The 23,381-nt window shown below is 36.4% G+C and overlaps 1 protein-coding gene across 1 annotated transcript in view; it reads right to left on the bottom strand.

Moving 5' to 3' along the window:
* The window catches only part of LOC138076171 (phospholipid-transporting ATPase ABCA3-like), a 253,186-nt gene that overhangs the window by 170,668 nt on the left and 59,137 nt on the right, over positions 1-23,381 (bottom strand). The window contains exons 9-11 of the mRNA XM_068968392.1: positions 19,855-20,036; positions 12,670-12,807; positions 5,517-5,663 (exon numbers count right to left, since the gene is read on the bottom strand). Coding sequence (XP_068824493.1) covers positions 5,517-5,663; positions 12,670-12,807; positions 19,855-20,036 — 467 coding nt within the window. The remainder of the gene's footprint in view (positions 1-5,516; positions 5,664-12,669; positions 12,808-19,854; positions 20,037-23,381) is intronic.

Consider the following 23,381-nt stretch of genomic DNA (forward strand, 5'->3'; position numbering starts at 1 on the left):
CGGGGTGTTCATTGGAAGGACTGATGCTGAGACTGAAACTCCAATACTTTAGCCACCTCATGCGAAGAGCTGGGAGGGATTGGGAGCAGGAGGAGAAGGGGACGACTGAAGATGAGATGGCTGGATGGCATCACTGACTGGATGGGCATGAGTTTGGGTGAACTCTGGGAGTTGGTGATGGACAGGGAGGCCTGGCATGCTGTGATTCATGGGGTTGCAGAGTCGGACATGACTGACTGAACTGAACTGAACAGTGTTTCTTCTAAGAATCGCTTAGAAGAAATGGAGTAGCCCTCATAGTCAACAAAAGTGTTCAAAATACAATACCTGGGTGCAACCTTTAAAATGACAGAATGATCTCGGATTGTTCTAAGGCAAACCATTCAAAATCACAGTACTCTAAGTCTATTCCCAAAACACTGATGTAGAAAAAGCTGAAGTTGACCTGTTCTATGAAGACCTACAACATCTTCTAGAACAAAAAGATGTCGTTCTCATCATAGCAGATTGGAATGCAAAAGTGGAAGTCAAGAGATATCTGGTATAATAGACAAGTTTGGCTTTGTAGTACAAAATGAAGCAGAGCAAAGGCTAACAGTTTTGTCAAAAGAACACACTGGTCATAGCAAACACACTCTTCCAACAATCCAAGAGACAACTTGTACACATGTACACATGGACATCACCAGATGGTCAAAACCAAAATCAGATTGATTATGTTCTCTGCAGTGGAAGTAGGAGATGCTCATCAGCAACAAGACCTGGAGCTGACTGTGGGTCAGATCATGAGTTCCTTATTGCAAAATTCAGGGCTTAAATTGAAGAAATCAAGAAGATAATTAGGCCTAAATTAAACCACTATATACAGTGTAGATGATGAATAGATTCAAGGGATTAGATCTGGTAGACAGAGTGCCTAGAGAACTATGGATGGAGGTTAGTAACATTGTACAGGAGACAGTGACCAAAACTATCCCAAAGAAAAAGAAATGCAAGATGTGAAGCTGGTTGTCTGAAGAGGTTTTTCTTTTCTTTTTTTGGGGGGAGGGCATTTATTTATTTATTTATTTATTTTTTTGCATTTAGCACAATATCATGTTTTATTTATTTGTTAACATTATTTTTTTGCTGGTTTTATTTTTAATTAATTTATTTTTAAATATAAATTTATTCATTTTAATTGGAGGCTAATTACTTTACAATATTGTAGTAGTTTTGCCATACATTGCATGAATCAGCCATGGGTGTACATGTGTTCCCCATCCTGACCCCCCCCTCCCACCTCCATCCCCATCCCATCCCTCTGGGTCATCCCAGCGCAACAGCCCCGAGAGCACCCTGTCCCATGCATTGAACCTGGACTGGTGATCTGTTTCACATATGATAATATACATGTTTCAGTGCCATTCTCCCAAATCATCCCACCCTCGCCCTCTCCCACAGAGTCCAAAAGACTAGCTAAGGAAAGAAGGAAGCAAAAGGCAAGGGAGAAAGGGAAAGATATACCCAACTGAATGCAGAGTTCCAAAGAATAGCAAAGAAAGATAAGAAGGCCTTCTTAAATGGACAGTGCAAAGAAATAGAAGAAAATGATAAAATGGGAAAGAACAGAGATATCTTCAAGAAAATTGGAAATATCAAAAGGACATTTCATGTAAGGAAGGGCACAATAAAGGACAGAAACAGTAAGGACCTAATAGAAACAGACAAGATTAAGAAGGGGTGGCAAAAATACACAGAAGTACTGTGTAAAAAAGGTCCTAATGGATAACCATGAGCGTGTAGTCTCTCACTTAGAGCCGGGCATTCTGGAGTGTGAATTCAACTGGGCCTTAGAAAGCATTACTGTGAACAAAGCTAGTAGAGGTGACAGAATTCCACCTGAGCTATTTAAAATCCTAAAAGATGCTGCACTTAATGTATCAGCAAGTCTGGGAAACTTAGAAGTGGCCTCAGGACTGAAAAAGGTCAGTTTTCATTCCAATCCCAAAGAAAGGCAATGCCAAAGATTGTTCAAATTACCATACAATTGTGCTCATCTCACATCCTAATAAGGTAATGCTCAACATCCGTCAAGCTAGGCTTCAGCAGTATATGAATAAAAAACTTCCAGATGTACAAGTTGGGTTTAGAAAAGGCAGAGGAAGCAGAGGTCAAATTGTCATTTATTGGATCCTAGAGAAAGCAAGGGAATTCCAGAAAAACATCTACTTCTGCTTCATTGACCACGCTAAAGCCTTTGAGTGTGTGGATCATGACAAATTGTGGAAAATTCTTAAACAGATAGGAATACCAGACCATCTTACCTGTCTCCTGAGAAACCTGTATGCAGGTCAAGAAGCAACAGTTTGAATCAGACATGGAACAACTGACTGGTTCAAAATTGGGAAAGGAGTATGACAAGGCTGTATATTGTCATCCTGCTTGTTTAACTTTTATATGCAGAGCACATCATGAGAAATGCTGGGCTGGATGAATCATAAGCTAGAATCAAGACTGCTGGGAGAAATACCAGCATCAGATATGAAGATGATATCACTCTAATGGCAGCAAGTGAAGTGGAACTAAAGAGCCTATTGATGAGGGTGAAAGAGGAGAGTGAAAAAAGCGGGACTGAAACTCAACATTCAAAAACCAAAATGATGACATCCGGTCCCATCACTTCATGGCAAATAGAAGGGGGAAAAGTGGAAGCAATGACAAATTTTCTTTTCCTTGGGCTCTGAAATCACTGTGGACAGTGATTGCAGCCATCAGTATCTGTTTTTATATGTATTAATTTTCTTAAGCAGCTTGGAGTTTTTGGTTTCAGTTTCTATTATATTTCATTTCCTGTCCTATCTTGCTCCCTACCTGCAGAACTGCAAATTTTCTGTGGCTTTTAAGCACTTTAAAGTGCCTCAAGTTGGCCTGTTTTTTCCCTGTGGATTCCAAACTGCATCCATATCACACTGCCTCTCCCACAAGTACTCCATTAGGCAAGATAGAAACCAGTCTCAAAGGCAGCCCCAGACAAGCAAGATCACTAAATGGAAATCCCAGCTTTCCCCTTTTGTCCCACGGTAAAATTTATGCATTGTAAAGATTCCTTCTGACTCTGCCATACCGTTTGGAGGGACAGATTAGGTGAGAAAATGACACAAACTTCATATGCCTTATGGTACTTACTAAGTAGTCATTTGTGTGCTGTAGCTTCCAAAATGGTTTCTAGAATTCTCAGAAAGGTATTTCGTCCCTGTATGTTGTTGTCATCCCAGTGTCTCTGGGATGAACAGGGCCTGAAGCTTCCAAAATTGCTGTGTCACTCTCACCTATCATCCAGTTTAACTTTTTCTTAATTTGGTATCGCTTTATTGCTATAAGGCTTCGCCTGCTTCCAGACCTCTGCCAAGATTGGTGTTGACATTCTGTATTTCTTCATCAGTTTAGTTTGTGAAGGGACTGAAGGTTGGAGCTACCTCCTCTGCCGTGTTTTCACTGGACGGTTGCTTTTGATCTGTCTCTTGTGTACGAATAGGATTTCAATAGGTGCCAGTTGACTCTCACCTATTGAAATCCTATTCATAACAAGATCTGAACTGTGATGCCTACATTAGGCATTCCCAGTGTAGATGGGAAAGTGTATGACAAGTGTTCTTAAGTAACATGTAAAGCATGGAACCTCACTTCTGTCAGAAGAAATAAAAGAGAAGAAATAAGTTTTGGTGAAGATGTAGAAAAGGAAAAACTTACGCACTGTTGGTGGAAATATAATTGGTACAACCACTGTGAAACATTATGGTGGTTTCTCAAAAAATTAAAAACAGACCTAGTATATAATCCAGCAATTCTACCTCTGCACATTTATCCAAAGAAAATGAAAACACTAAATCCAAAGATATATATGCTTCCCCATGTTCACTGTAGCATTTTTTCTGGCCACACCTTGCAGCTTGCAGGATCATAATTCTCCAACCAGGGACTGAATCCATGCCCTTGGCAGAGCAAATGTGGAATCCTAATTACAATATCTAATTTATGGAAGCTTCCCTGGTAGCTCTGATGGTAAGGAATCTGCCTGTAATGTGGAAGACCAGAGTTTGATCCCTGGGTCAGGAAGATCCCCTAGAGAAGGGAATGGCAACCCACTCCAGTATTGTTGCCTGGAGAACTCCATGGACAAGAGGAGCCTGTTGGACTACAGTCTATGGAGTCACAAAGAGTTGGACAAGACTGAGTGACTAGCACACACAAGATATGGAAGCACATATCCACTGAGAGATGAATAGATAAGATGTGATACATATATCTCTATTTATACCTATCTTTCCATTTGTAACAGTATGAACCATTAGAGGGTATGAAGCTAAGTGTAAAGAATAAGGAATATAGTCAGCAACACTGCAAAAACTTTGTATGGTGACCTGTGGTTACTAGAATTATTGTGATGACCATTTTATAATGTATAAAAACACTGAATCACTATGTCATATGATTGAAACTAAAATAATATTTTGTAAAAAAAAATGTTCTCACCATAAAAAAAGAAAAATAAAGCATGGTGTATATTCCAGGACAAATTATGTAAAGCATATTAACTATATATATTATGCCTATATTAATATTATCATGAAGGTAATGATAACTTGAATCATGACCTTGTGTTAGCTAGGCAGTCATTCCTTTAAGAAAAGTTTTAACAGACATAGAGGGAGTCAGTTCAAATACACAAAACAGCAGAGAATATGAGTAGTGTCTGCCCCTCCTGTTAGTTTTGACATCACTTTTGTAACAAACAGAGGCTGTTTTTATCTTGAGTATGAGGCTCAGCCCTGCTCTAGCCTCTAGGACTTATACTCAACATAGAGTTCATTGTTCTAATGGTCCCTAGTATTCTTTATCCATTCTTTCTTTTTAGTGAATGCAATATTTCTAAAGTATAAACCTTCATAGAATATCCTTTCATGACCTTTCATTGCTCTCAGAATAAATTCTAAACTTTAATGGATGGCTTCCCCCAATTCTTTCATGATTTGACCTTTTGATTATTCATCCGTCTTCATCTTTTGCCATTATTTACATTCCTTTCATAGTCTAGTCATATGTCTGTTCCCTGATCTTCAGTTTTCTAGTCTTTGCTTATATAATGTTCTTCTTTCCTTTCCATCATAGCTTTTTATATCTCTTGTTTGCCTCATATTGATGTCACTACCCCATTCATCATGCCCAAAATAGGTTAGGTGTCATTCTTTTGGTTTCTACATCTTCTTTTTCATTATGGTGTTGCATGTTTCATATTTTTGTCTGTATCTCTACCAGAGTATAAAACTGAATGTAACAACTTTGAAATCACCACTGTGATATCTATTCCCAGGAAAGAGCTGGCACATTTTTAATTGATTAAATTAATGTATTATATCACGTGAGCATCTTGGTTTTAAATAATTGAAACTGTAATAATAACTACAACACTGAAATGACAACATACTTTAACACTAAAAGTTGTTGATTGATTTATAGTTTAGAAGGAACCTGACTGCTGCTTTGGATACAGCCAAATACATACCTGTGAGAATAGACAAGGCTGTGGTTTTTCCTGCCCCATTTTGTCCTAGGAGAATAGTGATCTGCCCCTTATATAAATTCAAAGACATGTTGTTTATTACTACTTTGTCACCTAATTCCTGTGGAATAAAGAAAAGAATAACTTGATATTTGTTACTTATCACTTATGAAAGACACTTATATCCTATCCTTAGAAGAAACATCATATCATCATACTCACATTATATAAAGAAGATGATACTGCCAACAAGGAACAATACATGTAGGTGCATTGAGTTTCTATACTAGTCAAAATAAATATGAAGTCTTGGTGATATGTATATCTATTTACACTTGGTAAGGAAAATGGAGACTTTTTAATATTTTATGTATAAAGAACATCATATTGTAATTATGGGTTTACTAAACTGTAGTAGGATCTAGGAAAGCTCACAGAAACTGTCACCAATGATTGGAAAAGTTGATGCCATGATTTCAGCCAGAAGTTTAGTTATTGATAAAAGCCTGATGGCTCAGCTGGTAAAGAATCTGTCTGCAATGTGGAAGACCTGGATTTGATCCCTACGTTGGGAAGATCCCCTGGAGAAGGGAAAGGCTACCCACTTCAGTATTCTGGCTTGGAGAATTCCATGGACTGTATAGTCCATGGGGTCACAAAGAGTTGGACATGACTGAACCACTTTCACTTCACTTCAAAAGCATGTCCAGAAATTCTTAAGATTCCAAACAGCAGGTCAAATATGGTCCATTATCTGTTTTTGTATGGCAAAAAAAAAAAAAAAAGAAAAAAAACCCAAAAAACTAGGAACAGCTTTTTATACTTTTAAAGACTTGGTAAAAAACACAAAACAGAATATGTGACAGGCACTCTATGTGGATCATGGAGCCTAAAATATTTATTTGATTTATTTATTTGGCAAACTTTCAGAAGGGTCTTTTCAAAATTCCTACTATAGTTGACTTTTGAACAACATGGGGGTTAATTCACATATAATTTATAGTTGGTCTTCCATATCTGTGCTTCCTGCACATTGACTGATTCAACCAACCATAGACTGTGTAGTACTACAGTATTTACTCCTGAAAAATATCCACATAGAAGAGATTGATGTATGGCAAAAGCCAATACAATATTGTAGAGCAATTATCCTCCAATTCAAGAAAATTAGAGATACCAAGGGAACATTTCATGTACAGATGGGCACAATAAAGGACAGAAATGGTATGGACCCAACAGAAGAAGAAGATATTAAGAGGTGGCAAGAATACACAGAACTATACAAAAAACATCTTAATGACCCATATAACCACAATAGCGTGATCACTCACCTAGAGCCAGACATCTTGGAGTGCAAAGTTAAGAGGGCCTTGGAGAGCATCATTACAAATAAAGCTAGTGCTAGTGGAGGTGATGGAATTCCAGCTGAGCTATTTCAAATCCTAAAAGATGATGCTGTAAAAGTGCTGCCCTCAATATGCCAGCAAATTTGGGAAACTCAGAAGTGGCCATAGGACTGGAAAAGGTTGGTTTTCATTCCAATCCCAGAAAAGGGCAATGTCAAAGAATGTTCAAACTACCACACAATTGCACTCATTTCACATGCTAATAAGATAATGCTCAAAATCCTTCAAGCTAGGCTTCAACAGTATAAGAACTGAGAACTTCCTGATGCACAAGCTGGGTTTAGAAAAGGCAGAGGAAGCAGAGATCAAACAATCAACATCCACTGGATTATAGAAGAAACAAGAGAATTTCAGAAAAACATCTACTTCGGTTTCATTGACTACACTAAAGCTTTTGACTGTGTCAATCACAACAAACTTTGAAAAATTCTTCAGAGATGGGACTACCAGATGACCTTACCTGTCTCCTGAGAAACCTGTATCAAGGTCAAGAAGCAACAGTTAGAACCGGACATGAAACAATGGACTGGTTCAAAATTGGGAAAGGAGTACATCAAAGCTGTATATTGTCACTCTGCTTATTTAACTTATATGCAGGGTACATCATGTGAAATGCTGGACTGGATGAAACACAAGCTGGAGGCAAGACTGCTGGAGAAATATCAACAACCTCAGATATGCAGATGATACCACACTAATGGCAGAAAGTGAAGAGGAACTAGAGCCTCTTGGTGAAGGTGGAAGATGAGAGTGAAAAAGCTGTTAAAGACTTAAAATTCAAAAAACTAAGATCATGGCATCCAGTCCCATCATTTTGTGGAAAACAGAAGTGGAAACAGTGACAGACTTTATTTTCTTGGGCTTCAAAATCCCTGTGGACAGTAACTGCAGCCACAAAACTAAAAGACGCTTGCTTCTTGGAAGAAAAGCTATGAGAAATCTTGAGAAATCTAGACAACATAATAAACAGCAGAGACATCACTTTGCCACAAAGTTTTGTATAGTCAAAGCTATGGTTTTTCCAGTAGTCATATACGGATGTGAGAGTTGAATCACAAAGAAGGCTGAGCACTGAAGAATTGATGCTTTTGAACTGTGGTGCTGGAGAAAGTTCTTGAGAGTCCCTTGGACAGCAAGGAGATCAAATCAGTAAATTCTAAAGGAAGTCAGCTCTGAATATTCATTGGAAGGATTGTTGGTTTAGGATTTCAAATCCTAAAAGATGATGCTCTGAAAGTGCTGCACTCCATATGCCAGCAAATTTGCAAAACTCAGCAGTGGTCACAAGACTGGAAAAGGTCAGTTTTCATTCCAATCCCAAAGAAAGGCAATGCCAAAGAATGGTTAAATGACTGCACAATTGCATTCATCTCACATGCTAGCATTACCAAAAGGCAGAGGAACCAAAGATCAAATTTCCAACATCCACTGGATCATCAAAAAAGCAAGAGAATACCAGAAAAACATCTACTCCTGCTTTATTGATTATGCCAAAGCCTTTGATTGTATAGATCACAATAAAATGTGGAAAATTCTTCAACAGATGGGAATACCAGACCACCTTATCTGTCTCCTGAGAAACCTGTATGCAGGTCAAGAAGCAACAGTTAGAACTGGACATGGAACAATCAACTGGTTCCAAATTGGGAAAGGAGTATATAAAGACTGTATATTGACACCCTGCTGATTTAACTTATATGAAGAGTACATCATGTGAAATGCCAGGCTGGATGAAGCACAAACTGGAATCAAGATTACCCCCAGAAATATCAACACCTCAGATATGTAGATGACAGCACTTTTATGGCAGAAAGTGAAGAGAAACTAAAGAGCCTCTTTATTAAAGTGAAAGAGGTGAGTGAAAAATCTGGCTTAAAACTCAACATTTAAAAAACGAAGATCATGGCATCTGGTCCCATCACTTCATGGCAAATAGATGGGGAAACAATGGAAACAGAGACAGACTTTATTTTGGGGGGCTCCAAAGTCACTGCAGATGGTGACTGAAGTCATGATATTAAACAAAGCTTGCTCCTTGGAAGAAAAGCTGTGACCAACCTAGACAGCATATTAAAAAGAGACATTACTTTGCCAACAAAGGTCTGTCTAGTCAAAGCTATGGTTTTTCCAGTAGTTGTGTATGGATGTGAGAGCTGGACTATAAAGAAAGTTGAGCACTAAAGAATTAAAGCTTTTGAACTGTGATGTTGGAAAAGACTCTTGAGAGTCCCCTGGACTGCAAGGAGATCAAACCAGTCAATCCTTAAGGAAATCAGTCCTGAATATTCATTGGAAGGACTGATGCTGAAGCTGAAATTCCAATACTTTGGCCACCCAATGTGAAGAACTGACTCATTGGAAAAGACTCTGATGCTGGAAAATATTGAAGGCAGGAGGAGAAGAGGACAACAGAGGATGAGATGGTTGGATAGCATCACTGACTTGATGGACATGAGTTTTAGCAAGCTCCAGGAGTTTGTGATGGGCAGGGAAGCCTGGTGTGCTGCAGTCCGTGGGGTCACAAAGAGTTGGCCAAGACTGAGTGACTGAACTGAACTGAACTGACATGTACATTTATACATGTGTGCTAAGTCACTTTAGTCATGTCTGACTCTTTGTGACCCCATGGACTGCAGCAACTAGGCTCCTCTGTCCATGGGATTTTCCAGGCAAGAATACTGGAGTGAGTTGCCACGCTCTCCTCAAGGGGATCATCCCAAGCCAGGGATCGAGTGCACATCTCATGCCTCCTGTATTGGCAGGTGGGTTCTTTACCTCTAATGTCACCTGGGAAGCCCCCATAGTATACACGTATATTAATCAGGCAACGTTTAAGTAGGATAATTAGCTTTTTGGATGTTAATCAAAGCTCAACAGTGTGGTTTTAAAAAACACATGGATATTGCCTAGTTGATGTTGTTCTTTTCAAATACAATAAATTATACAAACATTCAGAAAATATTTTAATTTTAAAATTAAAATCAATAACCTGAAAGTCTTAGTGTTATTACAGTAAAACAGAATCCAATAATAATAATAAAAGGTTAAGTGGTGTGGTTACATAAACAACAATTAGAGTAGATTTAAGAGAGGAAAATAATGCCAAAGATAAGAATGTCATTTTATAATCATAATGAGATCAGCTTTTCAAGAAGACATAATATTACTAAATGTTTATATACCCAAAAACCGAATTCAAAATACATGAGGCAACAATCAATAGAACTACAAACAGAAATAGAAAATGCAGCTATTTTCAAAGACTTTGATACTTTCCTCTCAATAATTGTTAGAATATGTAGAATCTGTAAGGATATAGAATACCTGAAGAGCTAACAATGAACTTCTCTTAATTGACATTTTTTTATTAATTCACTTAACAGGAGCAGATTATACATTATTTTCAAGTACTTATAAAATTTATTTAGACAGATATTGACTGAAACAAATAAGAATCAATACATTTAAAAGAATTTAAGTCATACAAAGTGTCTTTCTTTGACCATAATCAGAGTTAAATTAGAAATTAATTACAAAAAAGATCTCAGGAAAATCCCCAAGTAATCAGATACAAAATAATACATGTACAAAATCTCTTCTGGAAAATTGAAAAGGAGGAAATACTTCCCAACTCACTATATGAGGCTATCATTATCCTGGTATTAAAATGAGAGAAATACCTTACAACAGAAGAAAAGAGACCAATATTTATGATAAAAATCCTAATTAAAAACACTCTAAACAAAATTTAAGAAAATTGAATCCATTAAAAAAGACAATAAAAAGATTCATTTCTGGGAAGTAAGCATGAAGAGCACTGTAGACCCACTCCACAGTGGAACAAGAAATTCTGGTAAAAAAAAAAACAAAAACAAAAACATGTTTCATGTTGAGGTTTGATAGAAAACTACAAAATTCTGTAAGGAATTATCCTTACATTATCCTTTTATTATTATTGTTAAAAAATAATAAATAAGTTCAGAACTGAAAAAATGAAAAAAAAAAATGAAATTAAAACAAAAAACAAAAAACAACCATTTAAAGCCTCCAGAAACTGATCTGAGAAAATATAGCAAATGGAGAAACATTTAAGAAAATCTACTATCACTTGGTAAGAACAGCAAAGGTCTATGTTATTTAACATTTAATTGCTCTATTAATAGTTTGTTATCTAGTTTCCTTCTTTTCCTTCAGTGCCCGCTTATTCCCCAATATTCTCCATTCTGTGGAAAATATCTTGGATTTGTCCATTTCTTTTAATATGTATTGCTATGACCTTTGTTCAATTACCATTATTTCTTAAACAAAGTACCATTGGTCTTTGTTTCCTACACTTCTCCTTCTTAACTCCTCAATTTCCAACATCCCATTTCCCACAATGTAGTCAAAATGATCTTTAAATATATATATATATATATATATATATATATTCCTCTAGCCAAATAATGGCTTCTCAATGAAGCCATTTACTAACATTCTTTTGCCACCAAATAGTTTTGTTTTTTTTTTTTGTTTCTCAAACACATTGACAGGGTAACAGGTAGGAAGACTAGGGGTCCCCAAGAGGTAGGAGGAAATAAATTGCAAGTGGCAGACATTTTTTCCTAATCCTATGCTGTCATGACAACTCCTGGTTCCACTTAAACTTAGCTTTTCTCAAACCTTGAGCTAACCAATGTGTTTTTCTTATGGAAATGTTTTTCTTAAGCTATCTTAATGAAACTATGCATTTGCCTTGGAATCTGCCTTTCTTCAAATCCATTTCCACCAAGACTAACCTTTTTCTCAAACCTTGAATTGTTAATGGCTCTACAAACCAGTATGTCTTACACATGGAAATATTCTCTTAAGCTCTGTTAATGAAACTATGTATTTGCTTGGAAATCCGTCTTTCTTCAAGATTCATGTCAATTGTTTTATGGCTGGGATGACTCACCTTGTGCCAATGCTATCTCAAAATGCATGCTGTGGGAGAGGGGCCAGGTGCAGCTCTCTCAGTTGTGAGGTGTTTCTTTTATCTAATTAGCAACTTGGTAACAGATATATAACTCCTTGCTAAAAACTAGCAAGGGGGCACTCTTTCTGTCCCCTTCTGATGTCTATGTTGGAAGGTTTTACTTTCCCTTTTATACTTTAATAAAACTTTGCTACACAAAAGCTCCTAGTGATTGAGCCTCTTCTCTGGCCCCAGATCAAAATCCTCTCTCTGGAAGTCACAAATCTGGGCATAGCTCATGGCTCGCAGCAGCAATCTTTCAACATGAAAGTCTTTCTCACCTCAGGGTTTTCAAATTTGTGATTTTCCTAACATGAGTGTTTTTCCTTTAGCTTTTCAAATAATTGACTAGTTCAAAGGTTATCCCTTCAGAGAGGTTTTGCTTTAACTACCTTTAATGTTATCCTCTCCAACCACACACCCAAATGTTCTTATTGCATTATCAAGTTTATTTTCTTAAGAGAATTTTATTACAAAATTCAAATATCACTTGCTGTCAAATCCATTAGAGGAGATTAAAAATAAGCACAATGGGTAGAGCAAATAAGATCACATACAGAACGTATATTTATATGTTCTATGAATGCTTCAGATGAGAACTATATTAGCTATGATTCTTTATTAAGTATCTCATTTGATTTCTTGGAATAGCTAGTTACAAACAATCCTAATAGTAATATGTAGTATTCAGTCTTTGTAAGAAAAAGAGACTTTTGAAACAATACCTTGTACAAATGTTTGATCTTGATACCAGCCACCAAACCAGTAGGTTCAGCCTCAAAATACTTGTTTTGAGTTATCTCAGAGTCATTCATTTCTTCTTTTTTTATTTTGATTCTTGGTTTGCTGAACCAGTACGAGTGCTACAAAGAAAGCCAAAGTGAAATTACCAAAGTGAGTATTAAGAAATGAAGCACTCTATCTGAACAGTCTTATAACAAGTAAATCAACTGAGTCACTGTCAAAAAATAAGTGAAGAAAAGTCCAGGATCAGGAGACTTCATTGGTGAATTCTACCGAACATTTAAATAAGAGTTTACAGCAGTCCTTCTCTAAGTCATCCAAAAAGTATAAGAGGAGGGAACATTCCATAATTCATTCTTATAAGGTCAGTGTTACCCTGACAGCAATCCAGATAAAGAGATCACAAAGAAAGTAACTATAACCCAATATCTCTTATGACTATAGATGCAAAAATCAACTACTAGCAAACTGAATCTAATAAGCATATCAAAAGAATTATACATCATGATAAAGTGTGATTTATCCCAGGAATGCAGGGGTATTTCAACAAAAGAAAGTCAATCAATGTAATATGTCACTTTAATAGAACAAATGGAAGAAACACACATGATCATCTCAACTAATGGCAATAAAGCCTTTGAAAAAGTGTTTAAAGATAAAGAAGAAAACTATATCAAAATGATAAATGATAACAAAATGATATCATTGATCTATATTTCTGTCTTTGTGCCAGTACCATACTGTCTTGATGACTGTGGCTTTGTAGTAGAGCCTGAAGTCAGGCAGGTTGATTCCTCCAGTTCCATTCTTCTTTCTCAAGATTGCTTTGGCTATTCGAGGTTTTTTGTATTTCCATACAAATTGTGAAATTATTTGTTCTAGCTCTGTGAAAAATACTGTTGGTAGCTTGATAGGGATTGCACTGAATCTATAGATAGCTTCGTGTAGTATACTCATTTTCACTATATTGATTCTTCTGATCTATGAACACAGTATATTTCTCCATCTATTTGTGTCCTCTTTGATTTCTTTCACCAGTGTTTTATAGTTTTCTATATATAGGTCTTTTGTGTCTTTAGGTCGATATATTCCTAAGTATTTCATTCTTTCCATGGCAACGGTGAATGGAATTGTTTCCTTAATTTCTCTTTCTGTTTTCTCATTGTTAGTGTATAAGAATGCAAGGGATTTCTACGTGTTGCTTTTATATCCTGCAACTTTACTATATTCATTGATTAGCTCTAGTAATTTTCTGGTGGAGTCTTTAGGGTTTTCTATGTAGAGGATCACATCATCTGTAAGCAGTGAGAGTTTTACTTCTTATGGAACAAAATAGAAAGCCCAGGGATAAATCCACGCACCTATGGATACCTTATCTTCGACAAAGGAGGCAAGAATATACAATGGAGAAAAGAAAATCTCTTTAACAAGTGGTGCTGGAAAAACTGGTCAACCACTTGTAAAAGAATGAAACAAGAACACTTTCTAACACCATACACAGAAATAAACTCAAAATGGATTAAAGATCTAAACATTTAAGACCAGAAACTATAAAATTCCTAGAGGAAATCATAGGCAAAACACTCTCCAACATAAATCACAGCAGGATCCTCTATGACCCACCTCCCAGATATTGGAAATAAAAGCAAAAATAAACAAGTGGGACCTATTTAAACTTAAAAGCTTTTGCACAACAAAGGAAACTATAAGCAAGGTGAAAAGACAGCCTTCAGAATGGGAGAAAGTAATATCAAATGAAGCAACTGACAAAGAATCAATCTCAGAAATATACAAGCAACTTCTGCAGCTCAATTCCAGAAAAATAAATGACCCAATAAAAAAATGGGCCAAAGAATGAAATCGACATTTCTCCAAAGAAGACATACAGATGGCTGAAAAGATGCTCAACATCACTCATTATCAGAGAAATGCAAATAAAAACCACAATGAGGTACCATTTCACACCAGTCAGAAAGAGATACATGTACACCAACGTTCATCGCTGCACTGTTTATAATAGCCAGGACATGGAAGCAACCTAGATGTCCATCAGCAGATGAATGGATAAGAAAGCTGTGGTACATATACACAATGGAATATTACTCAGCCATCAAAAAGGATACATTTGAGTCAGTGCTAATGAGGTGGGATGAAACTGGAGCCTATTATACAGAGTGAAGTAAGCCAGAAAGAAAAACACCAATACAGTATACTAACACATATATATGGAATTTAGAAAGATGGTAACAATAACCCTGTATGTGAGATAGCAAAAGAGACACAGATGTATAGAACAGTCTTTTGGACTCAGAGGGAGAGGGAGAGGGTGGGATGATTTGGGAGAATGGCATAGAAACATGTACATTATCATATGTGAAATGAATCGCCAGTCCAGGTTCAATGCATGATACAGGGTCCTTGGGGCTGGTGCACTGGGGTGACCCAGAGGGAGGGTATGGGAAGGGAGGTGGGAGGGGGGTTCAGAATGGGGAACACATGTACACCCGTGGTGGATTCATGTGAATGTATGGCAAAAACACTACAATATTGTAAAGTAATTAGCCTCCAATTAAAATAAATAAATTTATATCAAAAATAAATAAAATTAAAAAAATTTAAAATGATATCAAAATGATATGAATTTTTATGAAAAAAATCCATAGATAACATCATATTCAATAGTGAAATTTCCCCTAATATCAGGAATAAGATAAGGAGGCCTACTTTCACTTTTGGTACTCACCACTGTACTGGGAGATTGTCAGAACAATGAGGCAGAAAAAGAAATAAAAGGCACTCAAACTGGAAAGGAAGATGACATGATCTTACTTATTAAAAAAAACCCCAAAGAGTACACACCCAAACTAGTAGAGATAAACAAATTCAGCAAAGGTGCAAGGTATAAGAACAATATGCAAAAATAAGCTGTAGTTTTATGTACATGCAACAAACAATACAAAAAGAAAACTAACAATTCCAGTTACAATAGAATTCAAAAGAGTAAAATACTTGGGAATAAAGTTAACAAAAAGTGAAGGACTTGTACACAAAAAACTGTAAAACTTTGCTGAAAGAATTTATTCAGAAATAATATTTTTAATATGGCAATATTAGTTAAAACAACCAGCAAATTCAATGTAATTCTTATAAAAAATTTAGATGAACATTCTTGGAGAAATACAAAAATTGAGCATTAAGTTCATATGGACTTGCAAGAGGCCCCTAACAGCCAAAACAATGTTGATAAAGAAGAACTAGGTTGGAGTACTCACACTTTCAAATTTCAAAATTTACTATAAATATACAATAATCAAATCAGTATGGTACTGTTATAAGGATACATATAAGCCAAAGGAATAGAATTAAAGGTCCAGAAATAAACCAGTACATCTGTGATAAATCTTTTCCATCAAGTGTGCTAAGGCCATTTAATGGGGAAAGAATAGTCTTTTCAAATAGTGTTGTGAAGAGAACAAGATATCCACATGCAAAAGACTGAATTTGGATCCCTACCTCACACTATACAGAAATTAAATAAAAATTGACCAATGATCTAAATATAAGTGATAAAAATCACCAAATTCTTAGAAGAAAAAATAGACAGTTTATATTTGTCACTGTCAAGACTTTATATTTGACAATGGTTACTAAGATATGACACCAAATTCACAGTAACAAAAGAAAAATTGGTAAATTGAATTAATCAACACTTAAAGCTTTTATGCATGAAAAGACACTGTCAAGATAGTGAAAAGAAAACCCACAGAATGGAAGAAAATATTTGCAAACCATGTATCTGGTAAGAGTCTAGTGTCCAGAATATATAAAAAGACAAACAATCCAATTTTAAAATCGGCACAGAACTTGCATAGACATTTTTCTAAATACTATATACAAATGGTTAAAAAGAGTACATTAAAAGACCTCAGCATGATTAGTCACTAGGGAAATGCAAGTCAAAACAAGATACACCTTATATCCTCAAGGGTACAATTAAAAAAAAAAAAAAGAAACAGTTCAGTGGTTTCATTAAACATAGAATTACCACACTTAGGTACAGTCCCAAATTCCACTTATAGATATAGTTCCAAAAGACCTGAAACAGGTATTCAAACAAACACTTATACATAAATAGTCATAGCATCACTACTCAATAGTCATAGGATGTCCTGTATGTCCAACTAAGAATGAATAGATAAAGGAAATGCTTAGCCTCTGTGTATATACAATAGAATATTATTCAGCAATCAAAAAATTGAAGTACTGACACATACTATAACACGGATAAACTCAAAAAACATGGTAAGCAAAAGAAGTCAGACACAAATGATCACATACTGACTGACTCTATTTCTATGAAACATCCAGAATTGGTAAATCCATTGAAAAAGAAAGCTGATTAGTAATTACTAGGGACCTGGGATAGCAGAAAATGGGATATGACTTCTTAATGAGTACAGAATTTTATTTTTGGTGATGAAAAGAGTTTGGAACTAGATATGTGCATGTTTGGGGTTTCTTTGATGGCTCAATGATAAAGAATCCAGCTACTAATGCAGGAGATACAGAAGACATGGGTTTTATCTCTGGGAAGATCCCCTGGAGGAGGAATTGGAAAGCCACTCCAGTATTCTTGCCTGTATAATCCCATGGACAGAGGGGTACTGTCCAGGATTCTATCCCTGCCAGCTATACTCCACTGGGTTGTAAACAGATGGACATGACTGAGCAACTGAGCACGCCACATATGCATGTGTATGTACACTGTAAATGTACAAAATGTCATCACCTGTTCACTTTTAATTTTAAGCTATATGAATTTCACCTAAATTAAAACATTAAATGTGGAAAAAAATGAGGCACTATAAAATTAAAAACACTTTAGCTTGGTTTACTTTCTGAGATACAGGAAATCGGCTACATACTTTCAGGGGTTATTTTGTTGTTGTTTGGTCACTGACTCTTTGTGACACCATGGACTGTAGCATGCCAGGCTCCTCTGTCCTTCACTATCTCCTGGAGTTTGCTGAAATTCATGTCCATAGAGTCAGTGATGTTATCTAACCATCTCATCCTTGGCCACCTCCTTCTCCTTTTGCCTTCAATCTTTTCCAGCTTTAGGGTTTTTTCCAATAAGTTGGCTCTTTGCACCAGGTGGCAAAGTATTGCAGCTTAAGCTTCAGCAACAGTCCCTCCAATGAATATTCAGCATTTTTCCTTTAAGATTGACTGGTTTGATCTCCTTGCAGTCCAAGGGATTCTCAAGAGTCTTCTCCAGCACCACAGTTTGAAAGCATCAATTCTCCAATGCTCAGCCTTCTTTATGGTCCAATCCTCACATGTGTACATGACTACTGGAAAAATTATATCTTTGACTATATGGATCTTTGACTATACAGACCTCAGCAAAACAATGTCTCTGCTTTTAATATGCTAACTATGCTTTCCTTCCAAGGAGAAAGCGTCTTTTAATTTCATGGCTGCAGTCACCAGTGATTTTGGAGCCCAAGACAATAAAAATCTGTCACTGCTTCCATTTTCCCCCTTCTATTTGCCATTAAGTGATGGGACCAGACGCTATGATCTTAGTTTTTTGAATGTTGAGTGTTAAGCCACTTTTTAACTCTACTCTTTCACCCTCACCAAGAGGCTCTTTAGTCCTCGTCACCTTCTGCTATTAGAGCAGTATCATCTTCATATCTGAGGCTGTTGATATTTTTCTCTGCAATCTTTATTCCATCTTGTGATTCATCCAGTCTTGCATTTTGCATGATGTATTCTGCATACTAGTTAAATAAGCAGGGCAACAATATATGGCCTTGTCATACTCCTTTCCCAATTTTGAACCAGTCAGTTGTTTCATGTCTGGTTCTAAATGCTGCTTCTTGACCTGCATACAGATTTTTCAGGAGACAGGTAGGTGATATTTTACTTCTATCTCTTTAAGAATTTTCCCCAGTTTTTTGTGATTCACACACTCAAAGGCTTTAGCATAGTCAATGAAGCAGAAGTAGATTTTTTTCTGGAACTCCCTTGCTTTTTTCAGTGAGCCAATGTATGCTGGCAATTTGATCTCTGGTTCCTCTGCCTTTTCTAAACTCACCTTATACATCTGGAAGTTCTCAGTTCACATACCTCTGACAATGCTAAAGAATGTTCAAACTATCATACAATTGTGCTTGTTTCACATAGTAGCAACGTTAAGCTCCAAATCCTTCAAGTTAGGCTTCAGAGGTACGTGAACTGAGAAATAGCGACAGACATCATGCTCTTGGGCTCCAAAACCACTGCTGATGGTGACCGCAGCCATGAAATTAAAAGATGTTCCTTGGAAGAAAAGCTATGACAAACCTAGACAGCATATTAAAAAGAAGAGACATTACTTAGCTGACAAAGGTCCATCTAGTCAAAGCTATGGTTTTTCCAGTAATCATGTATGGATGTGAGAGTTGGACTGTAAAGAAAGTTGAGTGCCGAAGAATTGATGGTTTTGAACTGTGGTGTGGAGAAGACTCTTGAGAGTCCCTTGGACTGCAAGGGGATCCAACCAGTTAATCCTACAGGAAATCAGCCCTGAATATTCATCGGAAGGACTGATGTTGAAGCTGAAACTCCAATACTTTGGCCACCTGATGCAAAGAACGGACTCATTAGAAGAGACCTTGATGCTGGGAAAGATTGAAGGCAGGAGGAGAAGGGGATGACAGAGGATGAGATGGATGGTATCACTGACTCAATGGACATGAGTTTGACCAAGCTCTGGGAGTTGGTGATAGACAGGGAAGCCTGGTGACCTGCAGTCCACGGGGTCACACAGTTGGACTGAGCAACTGAATTGAACTGAATCCTCCACTCACCAGGATCTAAGAAACTACCACATATGAACTTAATAGGGAACATAGTTTACAGACACTTTTACATTTCTTTATTCTCCAAATTAATCCATTATGTACTACTTGACTGAAGAAGGGCTACATTACTCACAGTGTTTTAATGTACAGGGTTTCAGTATCTTATTCATACTGTTCATCTGCATATGTGGAAGGCCTTTAAAGTATATCAAGAAATGGCTAGTATTTCAGTATAGATGGTATGCAAATGATTCTGTACATGCCCTTGCTCATAAGGACTATGGTTTTCACAACAATAGCAGCATTAGAACTCACCATAAGAAAAAAGTACCATGGTTGAGGAATGCCATATTGCCCTGGAAAGACAGCTTCTATGTACCAGGTCACAAGGCCATACAAAAAAGCATCAATTACAAGCATTCCCATCATATAGCCAAAGGTGAGCTCATCCTCAAGGGTGGCTGGTGTCCAAATGTTATTCCAGTTAACACCAGTTTCTGAAATAAAAGGAGATATATACCATAAATGACAGATCTGTGATTGAAACAGCAAAAAACAAAACAAAACAAAACAAAAAACGGTTGATAATCTAAATTTTACCAAGGTGAATTATCTATATGGTGATGCCCTTAGTAATTAGTTCATCCAAGAAAATGATGGAATATATAATAACATTGATTTCTTTCCTCCTCCCTTGAAAATCTACAAAAATAATAGGAATGATTGAGATAAAGTCAATGACTAAAACAAAAATAAAGAGTAACGAAAAGCCAAGAAAAAAAAAAGACCTATTAGAAACTATCCCTCTACTTTTCTGCTAATGTTATGTTCCCTCTGAAATAACCATTAGTATATGCACATTTGGAAAAACATTTAATATAACTAGAGAAAGATGATTACCAAGTAGAAGAGAAGATGTTTTGCTGACAGTACTGATGGAAAGGGAAAAACATGTCAGCAAAAGATGACAAGTAGCGCAACTGAAAAAGCATCAGCGCTTGCGGTGAACTCCCCATGCAAATAAGAAAGATATTAAACACAGTGGCCCATGAAACCCATCCTGCCTTTAACTTTAGCCCTTCTCCTATAGCTCAGCACAGTGAGAAGAATGTTCATCAACATTGTGTCTTTGAGAAAGCTATATAAGCAGAGGTACTAGCCTGAGAAAAAAGGATTTGGTTAATTAAAGGTGATTATCAAAATGAAAGCCATCTGAGAGGCAATGAACAGTACATTAGAAAATGTAGGAAAAAAAAGAATGCACAATACAGACTTCAGGAAGTCTATCATAACTTGAGAAATTCTGCTACCGAAAATAAAATAGGAGTTCCTGAAAAACAAAAGTAATACAAAAAAAGAAAGAGCAAATGATTAATAAAATGACTTCATAAAAATAACTCAGAAAACTAAAACTGTTTTAGTTTTAATTCTGTTGCAGATTAAGCTAATGAAAATTAATTAATTAAACCTAGTAAATTTTCTAATCCTTCATGTATAAAGTAAGAATGACTTAAGTATCCACAATGAAATCTTATATATATTCCTATGATTGGCTATTCATTTGGATTAGACTGTTGTTCACAGATGAGAAAACTATCTTCAATCCTCATTAATCAATAAATGCAATGAAATTCCCACTAAAGATTAACAAGATTTTTCATAGAATTTGGCAAAGTTATCCTAAAGTTCAAGAGGTAAGCAATGACTGAAGAGTAATAAGGTATGAAGACAAGACCAACAGATATTAAGACTTATTATAAAGCTATAATGAGTGAAACCACTGTGGTATTGACACAAAAAGAGACTAAAAAAGAATGGAAACTATTAATATCACTAGAACCAGATCCATGCATGTATTGAAATGTGATCTGAAATAGGTGAAATGAAAAAGCAACAGAGAACAATAGACATTCCAATAAATTGTTGTAAAAGCTTGATTTTCATGTGAAAAATAAATAAAATTAGATATAGCAACTTTACGCTTATTGAAAATCCAGGTGTAAAAATTAAAAAATATAAAATTTAAAAGAAAATATACGATTATCTTTATGACTCTGGGTTTTGAAGGATTTCTGGAAGATGACACAAGTGTACAAATTAAAGGAAAAGACTGACAAACCTGATTACATTATAGTATTTTTTTTGGAAAAAAAGATACCACGAACACAAGTTAAATGAATCACAGTCTAAGGTTAGTTATTTACATTGTGGATAACTGTAGCCATGAAATTAAAAGATGCTTGCTCCTTGGGAGAAAAGCTATGACAAACCTAGGCAGCATATTAAAAAGCAGTGACATCACTTTGCGGACAAAGCTCTGTATAGTCAAAGCCATGGTTTTTCCAGCAGTCATGTATGGATGTGAGAGTTGAACCACAAAGATGGCTGAGCACTGAAGAATTAATGTTTTTGAACTGTGGTGCTGGAGAAGACTCTGGAGAGTCCCATGGATAGCAAGGAGATCAAACCAGTCAATCTTAAAGGAAATCAACCTTGAATATTCATAGGAAGGACTGATGCTGAAGCTGCAATACTTTGGCCACCTGATATGAAGAACAGACTCATTGGAAAACACCCTTATGCTGGGAAAGTTTGAGGGCAGAAGGAGAAGGGGGTGACAGATGACGAGATGGTTGGATGGCATAGCTGACTGAATGGACATGAGTTTGAGCAAACTCTGGGAGATCATGAAGGACAAAGAAATCTGGTGTGCTGCAGTCTATGGGACTGCAAAGAGTCAGACATGACTGAGCGACTGAACAACAACTTACAACATTTAGACAATTCAAATACTTTTATGTAGCAAGAAAGCCTTCCTTTTCTCCCTTAAAATCGATAGATTTATATGCTATTTTTTACTTAGCATAAAAGATAAAATAATTTCATGGTGTAAAGGATATAGAATTTTGAATTACTCCCCAATTTACAGTCCATTTCTCCTTATCTTCTAATGTTCTGGCATTTTGTGTCCTGGGGAGCAGCAATGCAAATATCCTTTTGAAAAGGCTGTCCCTTCTAAAAATGAAGACAAGTAGGAAAGGCAGCCCCTCACTTCACATAAGAAAAGAAGGAAAATAAGGTACAGAGGACAGGTACATGGATCCTTGGTTTTCCTATTTCAGGGAAACCCTGGTGACATATTCAGGTGGGATCATGTAGAATATCCAACATTGCATGATTGGTGGCATTGTTATTGGCAGAGTAAGGCAGCTAGATAAATGAACCTGAAGTGATGTTACTGGCCCCTCATACCTTAAAAGTCACATTCAGAGCTTGTATAACTTTCCAAGTATTTATAAAGGCCAAAGAGTCTGAGAGAGAGCCAGAGGAAGGCAGAGAACTGAATGAGGACTTTTAAGGCTAGATCTACTAGCCAGAACCATGTTTCTAACAGATGTGAGCCAAACATAAAGAGTCACACTTCAGTTTGCAAGAGTCCATAAAGCAGCTAGGAACTCTACTATAGATATAAAAGACCCAGATGATACCACATGTATCTGAGGCCACCATGTCCCTCCATCATAAGAGATCTCATAAATTTCCATCCCCTTCCATACTATTTTGAAGAATATGAGAAGGAAAGAGATGTCTGAAAAACTGACTCATTCAGAAGAACCTGAGTAAATCACTAAATTAAACTTACATTTACTTTCTTCAGCACAGTAGTGCTGAGTTTGGAGGAATAATAGTTACAGGAAATAAAGACCCTATATTTGCTTTTTACATGAGAGTAGTATAATGTATTATTGGAACAGATGTAGAAAAACCCATGTATTACTGGTGGGAGAATAAATTGATTTACCTTTTTGAAGATTATCATAATAGAAATTAAATTAAGCTAT

Source organism: Capricornis sumatraensis, chromosome 3 (assembly GCF_032405125.1).
Source record: "Capricornis sumatraensis isolate serow.1 chromosome 3, serow.2, whole genome shotgun sequence".
In the NCBI taxonomy this organism is placed as follows: Eukaryota; Metazoa; Chordata; class Mammalia; order Artiodactyla; family Bovidae; genus Capricornis; species Capricornis sumatraensis.